This window comes from Ochotona curzoniae, unplaced genomic scaffold (genome assembly GCF_017591425.1).
Source record: "Ochotona curzoniae isolate NIBS_2020 unplaced genomic scaffold, NIBS_Ocur_1.0 contig_3190, whole genome shotgun sequence".
In the NCBI taxonomy this organism is placed as follows: domain Eukaryota; kingdom Metazoa; phylum Chordata; class Mammalia; order Lagomorpha; family Ochotonidae; genus Ochotona; species Ochotona curzoniae.
Window position 1 is genome coordinate 11,566,050 of NW_024465751.1, and position 24,941 is coordinate 11,590,990.

Sequence of the window (24,941 nt, forward strand, 5' to 3'; positions counted from 1 at the left end):
TGCTGAAGTGGCTCCAGAGGCAAAATGAATGTGGACTTTCTTCCTCTTGCAGGAATCTCTGTCTTTTCTCTAGTTCTTTAATGGATGGGATACAGGATGCAGCCTGTTCCACTGTGGGAGGGAGATTGCTGTGTGCAGGCTACTGATTCAAACACCATCCTCCTTTCAAAAACACATCTAACACACCAACATCTACATGACTGTTTGACCAAACGATGGGGAGCAATAGCCTACCAAGCCTGACACATAAAATAAAATTTATTTCCATTTCTTGTGATCTGGCTGTGATCTTTAAGTTTTGTTTCTGTGAGTTATGTGTGGGAAAATACATTCTTTGCATTAGAAAATTAGAAAAATTCTACTATAATATTTTTGGTGAAAGTACACTAAATGGAATTTAGTGAAGCCTCCGTTTGCCTCCTAAAGGCCCTGTACAAAGAATGTAGTCCCATGCATTGGGAGCCCTGTCTGTCTCTCACCTTTATTACTCTAACAGCCATGTCCTGTTTACTGTCTGGGGGCTTGTGATGCCAAGCCAGGGATGATTGAATCCAAATGGAAAACGTACGCACCTGGAGTGTACATCTTGTAGACAGGTTGGGATGGTTACACCTAGCCTCCCTGTTTTATTAGCATGCAAGGAAGCAGCTCATTTTGAGAAAGTGGTTTTGACAGGGAAGTGTCAAAACACGAATACACTGTGATTTCTTAACAAGTGAGCTGTGCTGCTCAAATCCCTGTGCTCCCACCCCATTCCTGAGTGAAGCACTCAGGAATAGTTGTGGGCAGAGACACACGTGGTCACGGATGTGGACACAGATATACCGGCTCCTTACACACATCACAGCATGCGTGTCTTTTTTAGAGGCCATTAACGTTAACATCTTTGTTTTCATTTAGCACAAGGGATAGGGTGATGTTCTAAGTTGGGTTGCAGATTGGGGTAACGATACCTGTGAGTTGCTTTTTGGTGGAGTATAATTTGTTTTTAAAGATAATTTCAAATGGCCTCATCTAAGTGAGTCGTGTCATACTGTGGGGTGTTTTCATTTTTATGAAACTAATGCAATCTAGATACTGGCATCTACATTTATCATCTTTGGGTACGTCCTGAGCCTTCCCACCCCACCACATGTTGTGCGCTCTCCCCACCCCTGGGAAGCTGGTGAGCTGGAAACAGCAGGAACAGCATATTGCTCTGGGTAGACTTGCAGTGTGTGCCAGCCATGTCTGACCCATCTCTCTACTCCGCAGCACCAACAGACAGTGTACCCAGCCCTAAGGACCCAGCCTTGTACTTCTGCTCCCTGCTTGCTTGGTTTTCCTGGGCACAAAGCTGTTGTACCTACTTGAATGTGGGATGAGTTTTGTCCTGTTTGCACTGTGTGCTTTGCTGTCTGATCCTAGCCTCACCCACTTCCTCTGTTCAGATGGAGACTGGATGGTCAGGGCTGGATTAGCCTCTCATTTTGATTCTTTTCTTCAGGCTGATGTCCCAGGAGAGCCTTACCCTATATCTGCTTCTTAAGATTTGCTTTTATTGGAAAGACAGATTTACAGAGAGAAGGAAAGACGCTGAGAAAGATCCTTCACCCACAGGTTCACTCTCCAAATGACCACAAAGGCTGGAGTTGAGCCTATCCAAAGCCAGGAGTCAGGAGTTGTTTCTAGGTCTCCCACATGGATGAAGGTGGTAAAAGCCTTGAACCATCCTTTGCTGCTTTTCCAGGCCATAAGAAGCAGGGAACTAGTAGAACAGCTTGGACACAAATTGGCACCTGTATTAGATGCCAGCACCACAGGCAGAGGCTTAGCCTACTTGCATCTTGAACATCTGCTTCCATCACTCCACATCCTTGCTTGTGTGTCTCATTCCACTTTCTTATGACCAAGCCCAGATTTTCCTCATTCTTTTGCTGCTCCCCTCTCACAGCCAGCCTTAAGCCAGACCGAAAACATAGTATAATATGATTTTAGACCCACTGTGACACTTATACCAACACAAAGCACAAATTAAATGACAAGTTAATAGAATAATAGAAAAGTAGAGAATTTCTGCAACTTATCGCTGGGTAACATTTCCACCAGTTAGGTACGTTTTAATTAGAGCAGCAGTTTAAAAACCATTTTTATTGTTATTGTTGTTGCTTGTGATTCTATGGGCTGGGTTTATCTGGAGAAAAACTTCCGCTCCCCATCTAGACGGCTGACTGAACTATGCCATCTGAGAAGGTGCCTTCCTACAGCTGGTGACCAGTACTGGCTGGCAGCTGGGAGCTCAGTTGGGCTGATCAACTAGAACCCCCTTTTCCTCCCTGTGTCCTCTTTGTACAGTTTGGGTTTCTCTAAGCAAAGTAGCTTAGTTCACTTCTGTGGGTGAAGTGTGGGAATGGGGAGGTTTTAGTTACACAAAAGTAGAACTTGCAGAATGTCTTAAAATACACACCCTGAATCTGCACAGTGTCATTTGTCCCCTTCCATAAGTCAAAACAAGCCACAGGGTCTACCCAAAAGAGAGAAATAGATTCCACTTCATCATGGATTTGTGGTCACTTTTAATCTACAACAGGAGCATAGGAAAACCAGTAGAGAATATGTTCATTGAAGCATCTCAATGAAAGAGCAGAAGATCCTGGTTTCCATGTGCTTTCATTGCTTCTCTGGATTTTCTTACTTTTCTAAAAACAAATTGCCAGTTTTATCTTTAGTAATTATAATTTACGCATAAGTGTGGTTATGCCATTGGTACAGATTGTGGAATGCTAACAAAGTGTGCGTGCCTGTGTAAGCACTACCACAACCAAGAAAGAGAACATTAGCAATTCCACTGAGAACTTCTTCAATGGCATTGATTTTGCAAAGAGAAATGCATATTTAAAGTGAGGCATCTCTCTTTTTTAAAAAAAAATAAGCAATCATACCCATATCCTCTTAATTATCACTAAACTATATCTTTGGCATAGGCAACTAACTGCAAATCCCTAACTATTTTTCCAAATTATAGATTTCAGGGCTCACTTGACAAAAGCCAACAACTTCAAACAAATGAATAGAAGCAGCTTTTCCTAACGGTTGAATAGCCAATCTGGGAGATTGGTGAATTGACAGATGGACAATATTCTTATCAAAGCTTTTATCATTGTCAAAACCATATTGGATTTTCCAAATTTGTTTTTAAAAGTGAAGTAGGTATTATCTGGATTATGATAAAAATAATGGGCAACTGTTTCAGAAATACCCACACAAATATATGCTTGTACATTCAGTGGTATTTTATACAGCTCACTGTTTCAGGAGTTAATAGGTAGATTCTGATGAGGTAAAAATAACACAAGTATAAAGCACAGTATTAATACAAATTATTTACATCGTGTATTTTATTCATCTTTCAGTCTATTTCTCTTTTAGAATGGCCATTGAAGACTTGAATGATCATTGAAGACCAAGACTTCTGGGCTTTTTCTCACCCTAAACCTTGACTTCAAGTTTCTTGATGTCATTGGCCTTCCCTGGCCACGCTGTCTAGAGGCAGCATCCTTTCCTCATTCTTGGTTTCTTTCCTACTCGACATCAGTGCTAAGCAGCCAAAATAATGCCCTGCAAAGATTCCATATCCCGTGCCCTAGAACCCGCAAATTTTTCCTTTTATACATGAAAAGGTCTTTGCATATATGGTTAAATTAAGGTTTTTGCAATGAAAGGTTGTCCACACAGTCATCAAGGGAGTTCAGTGTTGAAGCGTTCTAACAGATTAAGCTTCTGTTTCCAGAAGGCTTTGTACTATTCTGCTTAAAGTATTCAGAGCATGTACAAGGGGCAGCTTGTGAAACTATCGACTTCTGCTTTTTCCTTTGCCCCTTTCGTGTGTGTGTGTGTGTGTGTGTGTGTGTGTGTGTGTGTGTGTGTGTGTTTGAGAAAGAGAAAAGGGCCTAACCCCTCTTCCCCTGCATAATAAAGCTTTCCAGGCTCTCAAAATCAAACAAACCAAAGAAAAAAAAATCATGGGGTTTAAGTTTTGAAAGGATAGAAATGCTCCATGGCTGCAAGGAGTGGTTATTGCACCACAGAGTAAATATACGTCATGGTCCCGACCCACCAGTGAACAACAGCTACAATGCCTGCCTTTTTACACCAAAAACTTTATTGAAATAATGATCTTGTTGTTCACCTATTTATAGTAATATGGTGATTTCCTATTGCCACAACAACCAATAACAATGCAACCCAATTTACAGCTGTGTAGGTCAGAAGTCGAACCCAGATGTTACAGGCAGAAATGACGATGTCAGCAGGCCATGAGAGAGAATAGCCCTCTTTGTTCATTCAGGTTGCTGGTAAACTTGAGATCCTGGGGGTTACAGGACTGAGGTCTCTGCTTCTGTGCTGTCTACAGAGAACCAGTTGCAGCTTCTGGAGGCTGCCTGCATCCCTGGACTCACCCCCATCCAGCACTCTGACTTCTTCCACTAGTGGATAAAGCACCTCTCAAGCTTCAAGCTTCTCCTATGTCTCCTGTAGTCTCATCTCTGATCAGGTTTGGGGAATATTCTTTTAGGGCCTGTGATTAGATTAGAAAGTCCATGATAAGATCCCTGGCACCCAGGCCTTTGGCTCTCCCAAAGTCCACGTTCAAGTCAACCTGAGGACAGGCTTCCAGGGAGGACGCAGACAGGCCAGGGAAGGATGCTCATGCTGACTGGCTCCTGCTTACACTGGACCCCATTTTCTTCTGCTCACAGAGCTGGTCTGGATCAGGACAATGTATAGACCTGGCTTGGCTGGACGCAGTCACCAGGCTGATCCTTAGATGCCACAGGTCACCAGGAGCTCCCGGACGTGCTTGGGTCAAGATGTCTGTGGGAAGCTACCACACCTGGAACCCTGCTAGCACCTGTGGTTAGTCTCTCAAACATGTCCAGGCCAGAGTCCAGATCAGCGGGATGTGATTGTTGGACCTGCGCAGGCAGGGAGCTGTGCCTTTCTCCATAGGGCATGTATACCCAGCTCTTCCTTTCAGCTGGGCGGAAGCCCAGCACAACCCATGATGGAAGGGGAGCAGCATGGCACAGCCAACGAGAGGGCTGCCAGTTTCTGCATTCCGGAAGATGGGAGTCAGGCAAGCAGAGGACACAGCAGTCACTTCACTCCCTTTCTTTGGTTGTTTCTTAAACCTTCGTGATAGCTTCTTTCCAAAGCTGACTGACCAGTCGCAGGGTGACAGAACTCAGCTGTGCCTCAGCCACAGGCAGTACCCTTTTTACTCCCTCCTGTGGCCATTCTTTGCTTTGATGTAAAAAGGACTTGAACATCTGGCATGGGTGTGGAGAGCAGGGAAAAGACACGTGGAAGTGAGAATATGCACTGTCAGCTGAGCAAGCACTGACAACATTGAGGCTCTGCCTTGCTCAAGAGGCCATGGAGAAACCAGCATAGAACAAGAAGTCAGGAAGCAATCTTATAGGTTGACTTTAATCCTATACTAAGACATTCTGGTGGGTAGGGAACTGAAATGTAAAACAGTATACAGGAGCAGGTATTGTGGCACAGCAGTTAGTTTCCCACTGCGATTCCTGTATCCCACATTGAAACACTTGAAGCAAGTTCTAATTCCACTTCCAATCTAGCTTCATGCTAATATACACTGTAGGAAGCCACAGGTCATAGCTTAAGTACAGGGTCTCTGCCACCCGTATGGCATACATAGATGGGGTTCTGGGCTCCTGGTTTTACCTAACCCTGCATCAGCTGTTGCAGGAACTTAGGAAGTAACCTACTAGATAGAAGGGGTCTCTATCACTCTACCTTTCAAATAAGCAAGTAATTTTTTTAAAGGCAGGACATACATTACGTATAGAAATTAAGAGTTTCTTAGTGAATTTTCCAATTCCAATTGCTTTATGAATTCCTCAAAACTAAACTTAAGGTGATCAGGGCTGCTTTGTTGGTGCTTCTACTGCCTATTGCATCGACCAGATGCACAGCAGTCCTAAACTCATCCAGCTTGAAGTTCCATTTGCAACTTTCATGATGTGTATTGCAGATCTTACTAGCTTTTCCTCATGGGTTTTTGATTCCTCCTTAATTTGGCTGAACATCAGTTCTCTATAACAGTCTCTCTCCTTCTCAGTCAGCTCGGGGTTTATCTGGCTACTGCTTTCACTGCAATGCCCCCAGTTATATATCACTTATTCATTCTCCACCTTTGCACATTTGTTTATAAGAGAGATTCTCATCTGTAATTATCCCACCCCACTTCTTAAAACCAGACCAAGCCTTAACACCCAAGAACTTCCTTCTCCAGAAAACCTTCTTAGATACATATTATGGCGGAATCAGTTGGTATACAGTTGCCTTGTATACCAAGCATGTGAGTAGAATGGTGATGAAGACCCACAAGGCCTCTACCCATAGGTAATACAAAAGTAAAGAAACTAATGACTCACTTCGTGATAGGTTCTGTTGCAGTTCTCTATCGTCTGTACGTTATCATCAACTTGATGATTCAAAACAATGGGCATTTATTCTCTTACAGTACTGCAGGTCAGTAGTCCCAAAGTCAAGTTATTGGTTGAAAATCAAGAGATCCATAGAGTCTCCTCTTCCAGCAAATCTGAAGAAAATGATTTCCTTTGCTTACTTCCTCTAGTTTTTAAAGTTGTATCCTTGGCATTTTTCCCTCTTACAATAAAAAATAAAATGTAACATACACTTCCACCACATAACATTTTCTCTTTGTGTGTAATCTCCCATGGTGCTTCTATTTTTTTTAATATATATTTATTTATGTGAAGGGTGGAGTGACAGAGAAAGTGGGAAAGAAATAGGGAAATCTAAGAAGGAAACAGGAGAGGGAAATGAGAGATGAAGAGGCAGAGAGGCTAAGAGGAAGAGGGAGGATAACAGGAGGAGATGGAGAGTAGAAAAGATTCATATTACAATCACTGGTTCACTCCACAAATGGCTGTAATAGTCAGGCTCAGGACTCCATCTGGGTCTGCCACAAGTGTGGCTGGCATTCCAGCACGTTGACTACCCTCTGCAGCCTTCCCAGGAATGTTAGCAAGAAGGTGGATTGGAAGCAGAATAACTCAAAGCTAAGGTGGTGTGACAGTTGGAAAGGCTAGTAGGATGAGAGTAAGAGAGAGAGAGCTTCCACTCACTAATTCACTTCTCAAATGACTGCAAGAGCCAAGTTATATTCCAGGTTGAAGCAAGAGCAAGAGACTTCACCCTGGAGACCCACATAGGTGGGCAGTGGCACAAGTACTTGAGCCGTCTTCCACTACATTCCCAGGCACACTAGCAGGAACCTGGATGGGAAGCAGAGTAGTGGGGATTTGAACCAACACTCCAATATGAGATGTCATCCCAAGTCTTGGTTTATCTAGCTATGCCACTATGCCAACCTAACCTGGCTTCTGTTCACCTTCTTACCTTCACTTTTGTACATGAGCTATGAAGTACTAGGAGAACCTGGAAGAAATTTGAAATCTGGAATAATTTAGAAATATCAATCACTTGAGGTTTCTACATTGAGCTGTAGGCTCTCAGCAGAGACAATCTCGGCTTGTCTAGTTTCCAAATGTGCTGAAACTTCATACAAACTCAAACAATACAGATTTGGGCAAAATGAACAGTGAAAATCCCTTTTGTATTCCTTGCCAGATGCCATCCTTAGAAGGAACCCCTGAGCAGTTCAGTCTGTCCCTACTTCCAGACAAGGACGTTGTGTGGTTGCGAGTCTGTGCCAATTTTAAAAATAGGATTCCCAGATGGTTTCCAGATGAAGTGATTTATGGGATTAGGAAAATCCACTGTCCAGTGTGCCATCACTCCAAATACTTTTGTCATGCCATTTTATGCCTGAAACCCCATACTTAACAAATCATTTTTTTGGCTTAACGCTTTGTCCTCCTTAAGATGCAAATGCTTCTTTTAGGCTGGTTCTGTAAGCCCTCAGGATCCTGGAAGAAAAAGTTTATTTCAATTGAGTGATTCCCTGTGCTTGCCTTCTTCCTTATCACCTGCTTTCTTTTTTAATCACTATATAATCATTTGTTTGTTTACTTTCTTTATTGTCTTGCAACTACCAAGACAATAATTAGCTTCAGGACAGGGAAAACTTGCACCTTCATCACTATTTGATTCTTGGGCTGGTATGACATGTAGTTCATGTTCCGTAATTATTAACCAAGACAAGACCTTGAGCTAATGGACTTAGACATGCGACGTAAGATGCTGGCACATAATGGGAGGCAGAGGGCATGTGGTATGAGAGCTGGGGCTGCTTCCTGGATGGCTTAGCACTTACTTCCTCATGGCACCTGCTTCAGTTGATGTCTGTGCTAGTTGTTAAATATTGTGAATATCATCTCAGCTGTCACAATTAAACCTTACTGACCTTACAGTTTTCTTTGGTATCCACCCTGTGAATCAAGACTGTGAAACTTGTTCTCAAAGCTTGAAGAAGGTAGAAATTCAGAACAACAGAGGATTGTCTGAGTTTGCTTTTGAATTGTTTCTGTTTTGATTGCTAAAGTTCCTTGTATCCCCCTTTTTTCCCTTTTAATAGCTGTCACAAACATTTGAATCCCTCCTCCCCCAAATGGTAACCTGGTGGGAGGAAAAAGTAAGAATCTGCTCTTTGCAAAAATATTTACTGAAAGTCCATCACATCCATACACCTGTTACAACAGATGTGTGCCTCCAACTCACAGGCCATGTTAACATCTGCCCTAATGATATTTAATTCATAGGAAATGTCAGAATTAAGAAGAGTAGAGCCCCTCCCCCAGAGAATGAGAAAATGGACTTGTCTCAATTGAGCTCCGACATAAGCCTCAGGATAAATGACGGTTGTTATCAGAGTTTACGATTATCTGTGGATTATTTATTTGGTATCTTCTGTAATGTCTATCTTTTAGCTGCCCATAAGCTCCACCTGGGGAGTGTTTGTCTGAGTCTACTTGTTTGTAGCATGCCTGGATTCTAACACAGTGCCTGAGACACAGTATGTGTGCAATGACTACTTGCAATATTAAGGAATACATTTCATTGACCTAGGATGGATTTCTCTAATATTTACAAGTAATTGTTTTAATTTTCTCATTATTTTAAACCAGGTCTCTCGGTGCGTGTGTATATATACACATTTTGTTTGAGTAGCTCTTGGTTAAAACTTTAATCTTTGCTCACATTTAAAAAAAATTGTGCTTACACATGGTTTGGTTTCACTCACAATGATGGTTAGCTATAGATAATGAGTGACTGTCACTGCAAAAACAGAAAGAAGTTGGCCTTTATGAGTCCCTTTACGGGAAAGTAGCAAGATTAAATTGGAATGATCTTATGTAGTTTTAGATTGCTATCTTCATCTTTTTTAAATGGATCATCATCTCATTTGTAATTTAAATATTGTGTCTTTGTAGCCAATGACCAGAAATTATTTATGTATCAAGGAAACCAGTTTCTTTAACCAAAATCAATCACCTCTGTGCATAATCTAGAGAAGAGAACTGAGTTTCAGTGAAAGTTTCATGGGAGTGTTACACTTTTTTGCACACTTTAAAAAAGAAAGAATTGAGTTCTTTTTTTAATGTTTCTCATTCTTATAAGATACATCTTTATTTGAAAAGCAGAATTACAGAAAGAGAAGGCTAGATAGAGAGAAATCTTCTGTCTGCTGGTTCTTTCTCTAAATAGCTGCAACAGCTAGAGCTGGTCCAGTCCTGAGAAAGTAGCCAGGAACATCGTCCAGATCTCTCATGTGTGTGCAAAGGCCCAAGCTCTTGGGTTGGCCTCTGTTGCCTTCCCATGCACATTAGCAAGTAGCTGGATTGCAATCAGAGCAGCCAGGACTGGTACTGATGCCAATAAGAAATTCCAGCACCACAAATAGAGGTATAACCTACTACACCACAGTGCCGGCACAAGAGCTGTTTTTATGAGTTTGCTGCATAGAACACTAAGAGGAACAAGTTTGGCAGATCCCAAAATTTGACTGTGAGTTTAGGATGAGGTTACAAAAGGTTCAAAAATACATGAAAACAAAGCACTTCCAGACTTGAAAACAGAGCATTTTTTCACATCATCTGCAATCCACGTACAACCCCTCCTGCCCCCGATGCTGTGGATGGTTTGTTTTCTATCCAAAACCTAACACTCTCTACATTGTGAAGCATAAAGCCAGAATTATTCTTAGATATTCCTTCCTGGCACAGAGCAAGCAGGCCCTGGGGCAGACATGCGTGTTTGGCACATCTATGTAGAATGATATGTATGTCTCTGATCCTCAGATCTTGGCAGGGAAAGGAAGGTGGCTCTGATGACAAAGGTCACCAGTGGTGGAAATGTCAAAAGGAAGAGAAGTGGACGAAACCTGAGGGAGTTTGATATATGGAAAGCACATAATAAGATGCTGGAGGAAAAAGTAAAATTTTGGAAATAAAGGCGCGTCCCTAAAGTATTTGGTGTAACAAGTTTTTAGCACTGGTGATCCAAGGAGAGAGGAGATCTGGGAAGAGGGCGTCTGGGACACGGGCTGATGTGAAGGCTCAGAGTGGCTGGGGTGGGCATTTTGTGGGTTACCTACTCTGCAGGTGATTTCCTAGGGACAGGCACTGCCTGGTTGGCATCACATTCCAGAGGATCAGAGGAAGTGTTATTGAGATAGACTGCAATCTTTGACTAACCCAAGTATTCCAGAGATTACACTTGCTTAAGGACTTGCGGATAAGGCAGCGAATGTCATTTTATCTGTAACTGGTCCTGTGAGACCATCAGAGAGGATTATTAAACCAGACCAGGAAATTTGATTAATAATGTTATATACTTACACAATATGTACTCTATGTAATGTCTACTGTACTTCCTGCTTTTTAGTGTTTTTGGAAACAATCCTAGAGTAAATAATTACATACATTAGTTAGACCAATGTCTGGTATTTGTAGGAAAATTTAAGGGTAAGAGCGCAGTGACACCAAGAGATGTCTTTCCTCCTCTGTGTTTCAAAGGACATCATAGGAATAGCTATGGCTCATCTGTTCTAGCTCCTACATTCTCCACCACCCAAGGTCCCATCTGCAGTTCCTGCTTTGTGTCGGAATCCCACTGGTGGTGCGATCTCCTGAGCTGAAACAGCATCACCTCCTTTCATTGCGTCCTCAGCTGTAGCGTTGTAAGGGCCAGAAGCCATTGCTAACCTGTGGATTGACTCCTTATCCTACCTCTGCTTTTCTGCTGTTCCAATGTCTTTATAATTAGTTCCATGTATTCACTTCTCTAGACAGGCAAGGTGATACGCTTAGGATACTCATTTTTATGTGCAAGATTCTTAGTGTTTTCCAGATGATTTCAGATAGAGTGGCAAGGAGAACAGGTATTCCTAAAGTTAGAAGGAAAGAATTGACTTCAGGATTTGGTGTTGCTGGTTAAGTGCTGATTACAGTGCTGGCATTCTCATGATGGCTGTTTCAATTCCTGCTGCTCCATATCAGATATAGCTTCCTGCTAACATGCATGAAAAAGAAGCAATAACTGATGATCCAAGTACTCAGCTGTCTGCTACTTGTGTGGGAGGCATGGATGGAGTTCCAAGATCCTGGCTTTGGCCCAGCCGAATCCCTGGTGATTGCAGCCATTTGGGGATTGTACTAGTGATAGAAAAGCTCTATCTTTTTCTCTACCTATGTCTCTCTCTCTCTAATTCTACCTTTTAAATAAATAATCAAAGTCTTTAACTTAAAGAAAATACATAGTAATGTAAAAGGTAATTTAAAATAGCTGTGTACATCTGGCTAAGGGCTGCAAATGTCTCTGCAGTCATTTACTTAATTTTATAGTTTGGATAATAATCATATACATCTTCCAGCCATCTTTAGAATTAATAAGATAACATATGGAACAAATGTCTAGTGCTTAGAAAATACTCAAAGCATACTCTTATTATTATGACTTAATACAAATGCATATAAACCTTAGAAGTCATTGATTTGGTTTCATAAACTTCTACTCATATTCTGCTACGAGTAGTTTGCCATGTCTAAATTTTTTTTTCAAATGTGAATGATGTTTTCCTATCTCAATCCCGAAATGCTCATTCTGTAACATTACACATGAGACTAAGAGGGAGCAAGTCAGGAAACACATGCAGCATTCTGGTTGGGATAATGCTGAGTCAGGCATGGCATTTACTTTGAGGATCATTGCTTAGTCCAGTCAATGAAAAAATATTTATGAGGCTTAGAAAAAGAGTAAAATGAAATGAGTGGCAGGTGTAGGTTACAAATGAGATTATGATGCTGTCAAGGATGACAAGCACCTGCTGAGCAAGGTAAAGTGAAACCTGGAAGGTGAACAGCTGCTGGTACAACGAACACTCTGATCTCTACCTTGAAAAGATCAACAAGTGACACTATTTGCAAATTAAGAAAGGCAAAGCTGGGAGTGGTGTCAGAGACAGAAAGGGAAAAGATGGAACGCTCCATAGGCTCTGCTTTTGCAACATGGCTCACCTCTCTTGAGAATTAAAGCCAGTTATATGGATAACGATACTATCCTCACCTTTAGCTGACAACTTTCTCCTTCATGCCACACAAGTGGTCAGAAACAATGAGCTAATGTCACAGAACGCAACTGTGCTAGCATTTTGTCACTATAACCAAGGCGTGAGAGAAGCTACTTATGGAGGAAGACTTACCCAGGTTCATGCTTTTGGAGGTTCCTAGTCCAGAATTGGGTTGTCCCAATGACCTGGTCTCAATGAGGACAGTCGATGACAGAATTTTGCAACTTATACCGATATTTCAGAAACATTAAGGCAATGCCTGAGGTTTTTTTTAGTTGGCACTGAGTGACTAATGTCATGGACGACAAAATTTAGATGCAAACAACTTTCATCCTAGTGAGAACACTGAACGATCTGTCATTGGCTATAAATAAATGATTACTTTTACTATATTTTATTGCATATTTGAATCAGAGCACTGTATTTTATCTCTTTGTAACTCTTGCCAACTTTATTCTTTTATGTTTGTTTATTTGCTAGTCCCTCTTTTGTCTGCCTTGTACCAGCATTAAATGGCACTGAATCTCCCAGAACAGGGCCAGTTACACAGCTTATGCTAAATAAAGGTTGAGTTTCAAGGACATCTGAAAGCAAGACAGAAATACAAATGTTGCAAGAAAGTAATGTTCTTTTTCAGTTGTTCATAAAGTTAGTCTCTGCATTATCAATATTCTAAATTCAGTTCCGTACCTCCTTATTTCATTAGCCGGATGGTAACTTTATAAGAGAACTATTAGTAAAAGCCAGGCAAGGCCCAGGATCCTGCAGAAAATGTCCATATTTAGAAAGGTTTCAGTCAGACCTGTGCTCTCATTTGGAGCGTTGCCTTCATGTGTCTCATTTGATTTTGTTGAGCTTTTGTAGAATGTGCAAACGTCTTTGTAATTCTTGTCATGATTTTTTTTTTAACTCCAAGAAGTACTATGTTGCCAACAAAGAAAATATTAAGGGAGGAAAGGGATTAGAATGAGAAACAAGAATGTGTGTCACCTTATATTTTCACAGTTATTCTTCTCTATCTTTTTAAAATATTATTTGATAGATTTACAAAGCAGAAACAGAAATTAAGATTCCAATATATTTTTTTTCATTTAGTGGTTCACTCCCCAAATGACTGCAATAGCTAGGGTGTGGTCAACCTGCACCTGGAGCCTGGAACTCCATCCAGGTCTCCTACACAGGTGCAAGGGCTCTGGCATTCAGGGCATTTTTTTGTTTTTCTGATTTCCAGGCACATTAGCAGAGATTTCGATGGGCAGTAAAGTAACAGGGACATGAACCAGCACTCTTATGGACTGCAGATGTCACCGTTGGTAGTTTAACTCACTGTGCCACAGCAACCGACCCTATTTTTTCTATTTATAGATAACATTTATATTGTTCCTGTTTCATAAGTAGTAAGTGTATACCTGCTGATATAAAGAATGCTGCCAGATTCTTCCTCACTTAAGATGCGTATGCCTGGATGATCCAACCAAATAAATATGTAATGAACCTAATGTGTGGAGTAGGAAGAACTAGACATGTTAGAATTGTTAAAGATTGAATGAGAGATGAGCTGGACCCGGAGAATAGAGCCTTTAAAACTAGCTGTATTACCAAACTTAATAATTCTGAAAAATAGATGCAATCTCTGCCTAAATATCAAGGGTCAGTTTGTTAGTTTGTTTTTATTTTATTTCATGTATTTGAGAGAGACAGTTAGAGATCTTCTGTCTGCTAGTTCACGTCACAAAGTGTGCAACAGCCACAACTGAACCCAGCTAAAACCAGGAATCTGAAACTCCCTCCAGGTCTCCCACATAGGTGACAGGGGCCTAAGCAATCCAGCCATTCCTTGGATGTGCTAGCAGGAAGTTGGATCAGAATGAGGGTAGAAAGGACTCAAAGTAGCACTCGGATGTGGTCTGCTGCCATCCCAAGAATGGACATAACCCACTCCAGCACAATGCTCCTCCTTCAGGAATCTGTTCTTTAACGGATATCCAGTGGTACTGAGGGCAAGCAACTCATGGAGACTGGATTTTGTAAATCACAGGTGAAAACTAGGTGCTGTAAACACAATGGTGAGAGTGACTGTTCTTGACACTTATCTTGACTGTTCCCCAGCGGATGCAAAGGGCGTGTTGGCAGCCCTCACTCTCGGTGTAATTTCTGGAAAACATTCTCAGCGCTTTTGAGCAGTCACATCCTAGGAGGGGTAGACACATTGTAACTTTGGAACAAGCAGCCCAGCTGATGTAGGAGATTTACAGTTGAAATTTTGAGAAACACTGATTTTGAAAGAACATCTTCTTGTCCGCTCTGATGTTTGGCCCTTCTATGTCTGTCTAATGGCATTCTACTCCTAGCCCTCTGCAAAGGGGACCTTGATTACGCCCATTTAACAGACATGGAAATGGAAGCAATGGACAGTAAGTAACGAGTCCATGGTCACAGGGAAGACACCAGAACTGAGTTGCAAACCATAAATGGCAGAACAGATTTATGTTCTTAATACCAAATCAGCTCTCTTGTGCCAGGCAGCCTGAGGAAGAAAAGGTTATTTCCAATTGTGTCAAATTCTATGAAGTTTAAACTAAGTAGAATAAGCATACTTGGAAATTTGGCTGTCCTTGGCAATACAGTTTTAGGATTTCCTAAACATTCAATTCTTGTTTGGTTGTTTAGTGTTAAGACTTTGAAAGATCCAGCCAAAATAATGGCCAAGTTACCTTTACGCAGCAAATAGTATGATGCTGCCTGACATAACCGAATAACGACAGAGCCAGATCACAACTCTAGATGATGTGGTGCTGAAGGCCAATACTCTCTACATTCTAATATTTTCTCCTTTCAAATAACTTGTGGCTTTCTCTTTTGAAGAATAAATAAAATGAAGAAGTAGATAAGGAAACCCACAGATACACCTGCCAGATATCCTCTGAAAACAAAACAGAGACTATAGAAACATAGATTTCAGCTCCCAACCAAAAAAAAAAAAGCTTGCTATTTCTGAAGTTAATAATAATGTCATTTGCCTTTCAACAACCAGCTTTTTAAAAATATATGAATTTCTATTCTCTGTCAGCATCCCTCCAAAGGACATGTTTCTGGGTGTGAAGGAAGTAAGTAAAGGCTGTAAATCCAAGATAACTTGTTTAGCAAACACAGACTGTAATTGGAATAGCCTTTTGGAGTTAATGAAAGTGTGAAATAACTTTGCCCACCTCATAAGGAGTCTAATTTAATTATCTGTGAGCATCACAGACGGGAAGCAGCCTTTCACCCATTTCTGGGAGCTAAGTCTGGACAGTTCCTATGCAGTGAAGAGAGATGGGACTGGGTGAAGAGTGGCATGACGGAGCTCATGGATTGCGGTCTCTGCATTCTTCATGCAGTGTACAGTGTGCCAGGCCCAAGAAATAGGTGGTTCAGTGTGAGTTCAGTCATTCAGCTGACATCTGCAGAACACCTGCTGTACCCTGACCTTTATGAGTTACCAAGGATACAGATGTAAAGTAGCAACCATGACATGTGGAAGGTAGAAATTCCAAATGAGGATTTCCACTGGGTGATTTTTCCAGAGTTGGCTGGAATTTGTAAAGGGTTGAGGAATGGGAAGAGCTTGTTAGAATTAGAGGGTTATTATGGAAATCTGGAATTTTGCTGACAGTTCTTTCTTGTAGATAACTCATAAAATTTTCTCCCATAGAAGTTCAGTTTTTTTAATCACATCTTTCCCTCTTCTTGTATCATTTATATTAGAAGTCCGAATCTTATTTGGTACCTATTTCTTATTTAAAAAGAGATGATATTCCCTCATGACCGTCACCAGTTAGCCCAGGATGAATAACAACAAGCACCACAAAGCCATTTTGTGGACAGAAACTACTCATACAATAGTTAATGGTCCACTCTCACATCTCAGGTCACGTTGACATGTCAGAGAAATGTCAAACATTTGAAGAACACTGGAGATTAGTTGAACTCCTGTAGGCTGAATTTGTACATGCCTTTGGAGCTGTACAAGTTCAAGTTAGATACAGAATCAACAGGACACACATAGAAAAATAAAGGACATTTATCATGGTAATTGGCTCACAAGGCCCTATAGTCCAAACACTCCAACCATTCATGGCAAACTGGACACTAAAAAAGCCAGTGTTGTAAATCAGTCACACTTCTGATGCCTATCACCACTGATACAAACCCGAGAGACCCAAAGCCTTAAGACTAGCAAGTAGGAGCTCCAGTGTTTAAGGACAGGAAAGGTTAGCTGTCTTGGCTCAAGGTGAGAGAGGGAGGGATGTGGGGGAAGAGCGAGACTGAGAATGACTCACTCTTCCATGCCCTTTGTTGTCTGCGGTCTCAAGGAAATGGGTGATGCCTTTCCCATTGGAGAGTAGAGTCAGCTTTGCACACCCAACCAGAAGAGGTGTTTCACCAGCTCTCTGACATTGCTTACTGAAATTGGCACATGAAATTAACCTTAACAGTAGTGATTGGAGAGCTGAATAAATTCATCACTATATTGTGCGGCCCCTCAAAAAGTAAAGGATTAGGCATTATTACACAAGTAGATGCAAAGTCCTCACAAGGATCTTTCTAGGAGGAAGTTGGAAGGGTCAGATTCAAGAGGAGGTGACTTGGTGACAGATATGGGGAGGAAAAGTTATGTGAGGCAAAGTCAAGAACCTGGGGCTGTAGGTAACTCTGGGAACGGGCTCTCCCGGCGTCTAGGAGGAACCAAGCCTGACACCGCCTTGACTTTAGAACTTGTGACCTCAAGCTACACACAGCTTTAAGTGCACTCTTTGAGGCCGAAAGTCATGAAGGTAATAAACACTACCACTTTGATTATTTCTTACAGTCCAAATGGAAATGTAATATACCAAATTTTAAAAATAGAGTTCACCAAGATATTCCATATTTCTCACTTTTCTTGAAGTACTGAAATATTTGAGAGTGATATGCCCTCAATCATTCCTGGTAATGCTAGGTTACTCTTGAACTGTAGCTACCCTGTACATAGGATGTAGATTGCTTTTCTTCTTATACTAAGTCTCCTATACTTTGTAACTTCTTGTCTAGAAGATTCTAGCTACTGGAACATTGATGAAACCAGGTATTTTGTATCCAGTCTTTTCCAAGTCATCTGCTTGAAAGGCTGAGTATCTCTTAACATCCTAATAGTGCAAATATCTAGAAAGTTAAGCAGTTTGAAATACTCAAATGTTATTTCACTACCTATTGTATTTATCTGTTATATGATGCCAAACATATGATATATTTGATTAAAAATTTCATAGCCCATTAAGTTGGACTTCATGTTTGAGAATACAAACATTTGCACTGGGGTGATCACTGTCAATAAAGAAGAATTTGCTAAAATAACAAAAACATGCAAATTAAATTGATAGTATAATGGAATGTTTCACCTCATTCAGGGAGCAAGCTATGTTTCATTTACTGGTCCTTCAATTGTGCAATGAAGAGGAAAGAGAAGAGACTAATTTTGTCCCAGCTACGTGTTATAAATAGAAGAAGCCCTGAGCAGAATAACAAATTAAAGGTTATGAGTCATTTACACCTTGGTCTTGAATTACTTTAATCAAATGTAAGGCTTGGGGAATAAAGAACTTGGATTATTAAGAGGAGAGTTTAGGAGCTGGTGTGAAGCTCTTGGTGTCTTACCAGAGCAAAGTCCTTTATACCAGGAAGTAGGAAAGAGAGGAATGGAGAGGTTCTGAGAGGGTAGTTGCACTGATTGGCACCCCTGCACCCCAGCCAGCAGGAGAGAGTTCACGGGAACTTCCAGCTGCCTTCCCATCCCTTTGCCCTCATTTTCCTACAAAATTCCCCTTTCCTTTCTGTGTGGTGGGCAGGGGCAATTTTCTGTTCTGGTAATAGCACCGATTTTGAAGTTAAGAAGGAAGTGGTTTTATAGCTCTACCCATGACCCATTAAACCTTGACCAATTTATAAGCACAGTTTCTTCTGCAAGTGGGGATAATGATAAATGCCATCAGCGCCAAGATTGTGGCAGCGTAGGTTACGTCTCTACCTGCAGTTATGGCAGCTTGAGTCCCAGCTGCTCCACTTCCAATCCAGCCCCTTGCTAATGTGCTTGGGAAGTCAGAAGACTATACCTAGTGAGAGTCCCAGAAAAGCTCTCGCCTTGGGCTGGTCCACCTCTGGTTGTTGTGGCCATTTGGGGAGTGAACCAGCAGAAAGAAGTCCTCTCTCATTCTCTCATTCTCTCTCTTTCTGCCACTCTAATTTTTTTTTAAAGATTTATTTTATTTTTATTGGAAAGGCAGATATACAGAGAGAAGAGAGAGAGAGGAAGATCTTCCGTCTGATGATTCACTCCCCAAGTGAGTGCAACAGCCAATGCTATACCAATCTGAAGCCAGGAGACTCTTCCGGGTCTCCCATGCGGGTGCAGGGTCCCAAAGCTTTGGGCCGTCCTTGACTGCTTTCCCGGGCCACAGGCAGGGAGCTGGAAGGGAAGCAGGACTGCCGGGATTAGAACTGGCGCCCGTATGGGATCCCGGGCATGCAAGGCGAGGACCTTAACCACTGTGCCACCGCGCTGGGCCATGCTACTCTAATTTTTAAACAAATTTCTAAAATAATGCCTGATACTTGTATTCCCAAGCAAGGGCTTCAGTAACCCAGTGCCAACCCTTGGATGGCGTAAACACTAGACACTCATTGTTCCATAGTCTGGAGGTTGGGAGTCCACAGATCAAGGTGTTACCTGGGCTGATGCCTCCTGAGGCTGTCAACAAGGTCTATTCCATAGGCCCTCTCTGTCTTCTGGCCATCACCAGATGACTTGCAGTCTTTAATACTGTGTGACTTATACAGACATAGCCCAGAAGCTTCTATGTTCCCAAGGCCTCCTCCCTATGAACTTGTCTGTCACACTATCTGTATGGGAACAGGGAGCCTTCCTGTTCCAGTATGACTACTTCCTAACCTAATTACATCTGTAGAGGCCCCATTTGCAAATAAGGTCGTATTCTCAGGTACTGGGGTTAGGTTTGACATGGGCACTTCGTGAAGCATAATTTAACCCCTAACCAGCTGGTCACAGAGTAGGCTCTCATGTACATTTATTCTCCTAGCCACAGCCTTCCTTGATACAGATGATTCTTTCCCTGCCACATAGATTTTTAAATCAACAGATTTAAATTAGTTGCAATGAAATATGTTCTATTTTCTCTAAATTTTCTTTCCTAACTGCCTCTTTCTAACTTACCACTGCTTTTTCAGATACTCCAGGAAATAGCAAACGCCAAGTAGTTTCCTTGATTATAATACTGCGTACTTCAGGAAGGTCATGGACTTGAAATTTACTATGAGATTTTCTTCAGAAAAGGATGAGCTGGGCAAACAAGTAAACATGATTAAAGGGAAGTTTACAGATTTCGGGGAACACACCATCATTAAGCACTGAGAGCAATTCATTTTCAGACGAACAACAGGTCTTCCTTTGAAAAAGTGCTTTGGAAGCTGTGGAAAGGAAGTGGCCATGTGCTAGGGGAGAGACAGGATGCTCTCAGTCGAGTCAAGGCACTGAGGTTGCATGATGGAATCGCCTTTCACTCCTGAATTGCCTACTGGGAAATGGGCTTCTAGGAGTTGAAGGTCACAGGTAGGACGAGGGTCTCCAGTCTGCATCCAGGACCCTGATAATTGTTTAGTGATCAGGAAACCAGGGCTTCCCAGACAAGGGAAAGAAAGAACCAGCTTCCAAGCAGTTAAAACTAATGCATCAATAAAGTTTATTCACAGTAGAGATGAGAAGCAGGTCGTACAGCACAGTCCAGTTTGCAGTCCAATTCTTGGCCAGATGTCTCCAAGAATGAAGAGTAGGGCTTAAGCAATGCATTGACCCATCCTTTCTTGTTTCTGATGTCACTAACTGAAAGCCAAAGTGTGTGATGGGCTGACGGGAAATGAGAGCAAAGCACATTCCTCAGCAGCAGAGCAAATGTCTAATGATTTTGAATGACACGCTATGACAAATGCCAGTTTATATTGATTATAGGCAAAGCAGTGTGGCTTTTATGCCCTGCATAGTTGCTTGAGTCTACAGAAAAAGCTAGGGTTGTGGACACCTTTGGATCGTTCTAGTATACACACCATGCAAATAAAAGGACTTGGAGCAATAAGGTAATGACCACAGATGGTCGCTGTTGATGGACATGACAATACCCGCTATTACAGCAGGCCCAATGACAGTCCCTACGACTAAACAATCAGACTAATAAACTCCTCTTTTTAGGAGGAAAGCTAATTAAGCTGAGATGAATAAGGGCTGTAAAGAGAGAGGTGAGGATCACTCCCTTCACTTGTGTTAGTGCTTTGCAAACGGAGGGGAGGCCTAGGATGGACAACCACTATAAACTTAAAAGAGGCAGGGCTCTTACAATGTACTAGTCCAACATGATTGTGTTTGTCCTGGACTCATCGGAGTAATCCAAACAGAACCCAGTCTTTTTCAAAGCAAGATAAGTCCTAGAAATCAGTGCCATGAGCTGTAGGATGCTGTCATGCTGAAGTGCCATTTTATTAGCAGTGGGTAAATGAGGCTATGCCACTGGAAGGTCAGGTTCACGTGGTTAACATGCCCCTGTGCCATGATGGAGACCAGGCTTTCACCCTGTGAACTTTCCCCTCAACATCGGTGAAAATTCAAACCCCGCTGTGCACTTAGCTCCCTGCACACGCGCGAGCTGCCCTTTGGTTGGCTTCAGTATGACAGCCAGGAGAACAAGGCATTACTTTGAATAAAGTCATCAAAGTTCTCTGTTAGTTAGCATCCGAGTGCGTTAGCATCTGACTTCTGCACACCTGGAAGCAAGACACGGGGCCTGGGAGTTCACTGGGCCTGGAAGTACTCAAAGGGAGAAAACAAAATTGACTGAAACTAGAGTGCGTGCTAGCAATTTTCTTTTTTTTTTTTTTTATTATTATTGTTGCTTACATTGTATTATGTAGTACAGCTCCATAGGCGCTGGGGATTCCCCCCACCCCTCCCACACCTTAGGGTTAATTTTCTGTTTCTAACCCATCACTAGGAAATTCCAAAGACAGGATCCTCCAGAATCTAGGATTTTTGATGGTTTTCTGACTGCTCTGGTTTAAACTGTGAACTATCTGGCCCTTTTCATCCACTAACCTCCCTTCTTGCTTACCTCAGAAGAAACTATGTTTCTTTAAAAATTCTTTATTACAGCATTTAAAATTACACAGGTCAATTTTATTCATAGTTTAACATGAAAGTAAAATAAAAATTACCTAAAATTCCACCCTTCGGAAAAAATTCTTATATCTCCCTCTGCCTCCCCCCAAAAGCTATTATGACATATTACCATTTTGGAGGCTTCTTTTTTTAATTACTATTTCTTTCTTCTTTCTCTCCCAGGCAACCATGGTTCTGTTTTCTGTCACAATGGATCAGTTAGCATTTTCTAGAATTTTATGTAATTGTAATTACATGATATATACTTACTTTCCTGCCTTTTTCATTGTTCCAAATTATTTATTATTTTGAGATTCATTAATATTGCGTATGCCAATATTTCAACCTCTTTTTATAAAAGTATTATATCATTATACAGTTACACATAATTTGTTGTTGCATTCACTTACAGGCAACATTTAGGTTTTATTCAAGTTATTAATATTACAAATAGAGCTAATAATATTCCTATCAATTCTGTATATAGCCATATATTTTCATTTGAAAGGCTTTTACCTGGGAGTCAACTGGCTGAACCAAATAACACCATTTTCCAAAATTGTTGAATTATTCATTCAAACTAACAGGGTTTGGGGTTTCAGTCGCTCTACATACCCACTAACACTTGGCATTGGCTGCTTTGCTTCAACCAATCTAACAAAAGTGTAATGATATCATGGGGTAAAAAAAAATTACATTTTTCTCATGACTAATAATGTTACATTTTTATGTGCTTGATACCTACGTATATCTTTTTTGGTGATATTAGGCAAGGTTTTGCCTGATTTGCTGAATTATTTTCTTATGTTTTTGTTAAAAATGTATTTATTTGATAGGCACAGTTACAGAGAGACAGAGAGAGACAGAGAGAGAGACAGAGAGAGATCCTCCATCTGTTCTTTCAGTCTTTGACGCTTTTGAGGGCTGGAGCTGTGCACAACCAAAGCTTGGAGTCAGAAGCCTTTTCTGGGTCACCCAGATAAGTGCAAGGACCCATATACAAGTGTTTTAACTGAGGTAACTAAGACTTCATTAATACATACAGTTTGATATGTGATCCATATTGGGTTAATATTTAGATATGGTACAAAATGAAGATTGAAGTTAAATTTTTCTCATTAGAGTACTTAGTATTTTCAGCAACATCATTTAAAAATGAACATTTATCCTCAGAAGTTTCGTTATATGTTTGTTCCAAGTTGGTTGCATATTACGTATGAATCTATTTTGTTCCTTCCTTTTGTTTACTCTTTTCCTGGTCTGCCTACCTGTCTTTTTCTGATTGCACTGGCTAGAACACATGGAATGGGAATGGGGCAGGTGGGTATACCAGTCTTTTTTCTGATGTTCATCAGACAGTATAATGCCAGCTGCAGAATTTTCACAGATACCTTTTATCTGAATAAGACAATTCCATCTACTCCTAAATACTGAGGAGGTTTTTTTTAAATTTTTAACTTTTTGTTATTTTTGAGTTTTTTATCAAGAGTGGGTATCAGATTTTTATTTATTTTTTTAGTATGGTGAACCATTGATTTTTTTTTTATTATTTTTTTTTACTGGAAAGGCAGATATACAGAGAGGAGAGACAGAGAGGAAGATCTTCCGTCCAATGATTCACTCCCCAAGTGAGCGCAACGGCCAATGCTATGTCGATCCGAAGCCAGGAGCCTCTTCCGGGTCTCCCACGCGGGTGCAGGGTCCCAAAGCTTTGGGCTGTCCTCAACTGCCTTCCCGGGCCACAGGCAGGGAGCTGGAAGGGAAGCGGGGCTGCCGGGATAGAGCCGGCACCCACATGGGATCCTGGGTGTGCAAGGCAAGGACCTTAACCACTGCGCCACCGCGCTGGGCCCCCATTGATTTTTTTTTTTAAAGGTTTATTTTTATTATTTTTTTATTGGAAAGGCGGATATACAGAGAGGAGAGACAGAGAGGAAGATCTTCCATCCGATGATTCACTCCCCAAGTGAGTGCAACGGCCGATACTATGCCGATCCGAAGCCAGGAGCCTCTTCCGGGTCTCCCACGCGGGTGCAGGGTCCCAAAGCTTTGGGCCGTCCTCAACTGCCTTCCTGGGCCACGGGCAGGGAGCTGGAAGGGAAGCGGGGCTGCCGGGATTAGAACCGGTGCCCATATGGGATCCCAGTGCAAGGCGAGGACCTTTAACCACTTGCGCCACTGCGCCGGGCCCACCCCATTGATTTTTTAAATAGTTTTTTAATTCCTTTTTTAAAATTTTATTTGAAAAGCAGAGAAAGAGACACAGATATGGACATAGAAATTTTCTATGTGCTGGTTCACTCCCCTACCTGAAATAGCCACAGCTGGGCCAGGTTGAAACCAGGAGTCCAGAATTCATTCTGGATCTCCTACATGGGTAGAGGGAACTCACACACTTTGAGCTGTTGTCTGCACCTCCCTGGGTACACATGCTTTATTCAGCAGGAAGTTAGATCACTAGTAGCCAGAGCCTGAATCAGGCACTCTAATAAGGCTAGCCTAAGCAGCACTGTTGCTGAAATATTGTTTAATTAGCTAAAATACTAAATAGAAAGTTTAAATGTATGATTATGAGGGTTAATGATCTATAGATTTATATTCTTGCATTATCTTTCTCTCATTTCATTATCACTATAACATGGCCTCTAGAATAAGATAGAAATATTATCTGCCCTTCACTTTTCTGAAAGAATTCTAGAAAACTAATACTATTTCTTCTTCAAATATTGGATAGAATTCCTTAGTGACCATATTGACCCTTGAGTGTTCTTTGTAGGAAAGTTTATAACTAAACATTGCATTTCTTTAGAGGAGATGAGTAATTTGTATTTCTCAAAGAATTTGTTGGTTTCATGAATTGTCAAGTTTATTAACGTAACAGTCTAAACACAATCTTTTAGAATACATTTAATATTACTCTTAATATTAAATATTTGCAGCCTAAGTGATAATGTCGCCTATGGCCTAAAAGAAATGAGAGTTTTGAGAGACCTTACTTGGCATTTTCTCTGTGCTCCATGACTGTATTTAAACACTATTCTTCATTTATTTAGGTAGCCTTGATATTTATCTGCTTCTCTGAGAGTTGACACAAGGAATATCTCATGCATGTGAAGTGTTTGGAAGCTGATAAATGCT

At 41.3% G+C, this 24,941-nt stretch overlaps 1 protein-coding gene across 2 annotated transcripts in view; it reads left to right on the plus strand.

Annotated features, from left to right (window-relative positions):
* The window catches only part of SNTB1 (syntrophin beta 1), a 229,638-nt gene that overhangs the window by 168,288 nt on the left and 36,409 nt on the right, over positions 1 to 24,941 (plus strand). Inside the window, exon 4 of one of the 2 annotated variants that reach the window (XM_040979364.1) lies at positions 15,961 to 15,981. The exons of the other annotated variant lie outside the window; for it this stretch is intronic. Coding sequence (XP_040835298.1) covers positions 15,961 to 15,981 — 21 coding nt within the window. The remainder of the gene's footprint in view (positions 1 to 15,960; positions 15,982 to 24,941) is intronic. 2 annotated transcript variants of the gene reach the window in all.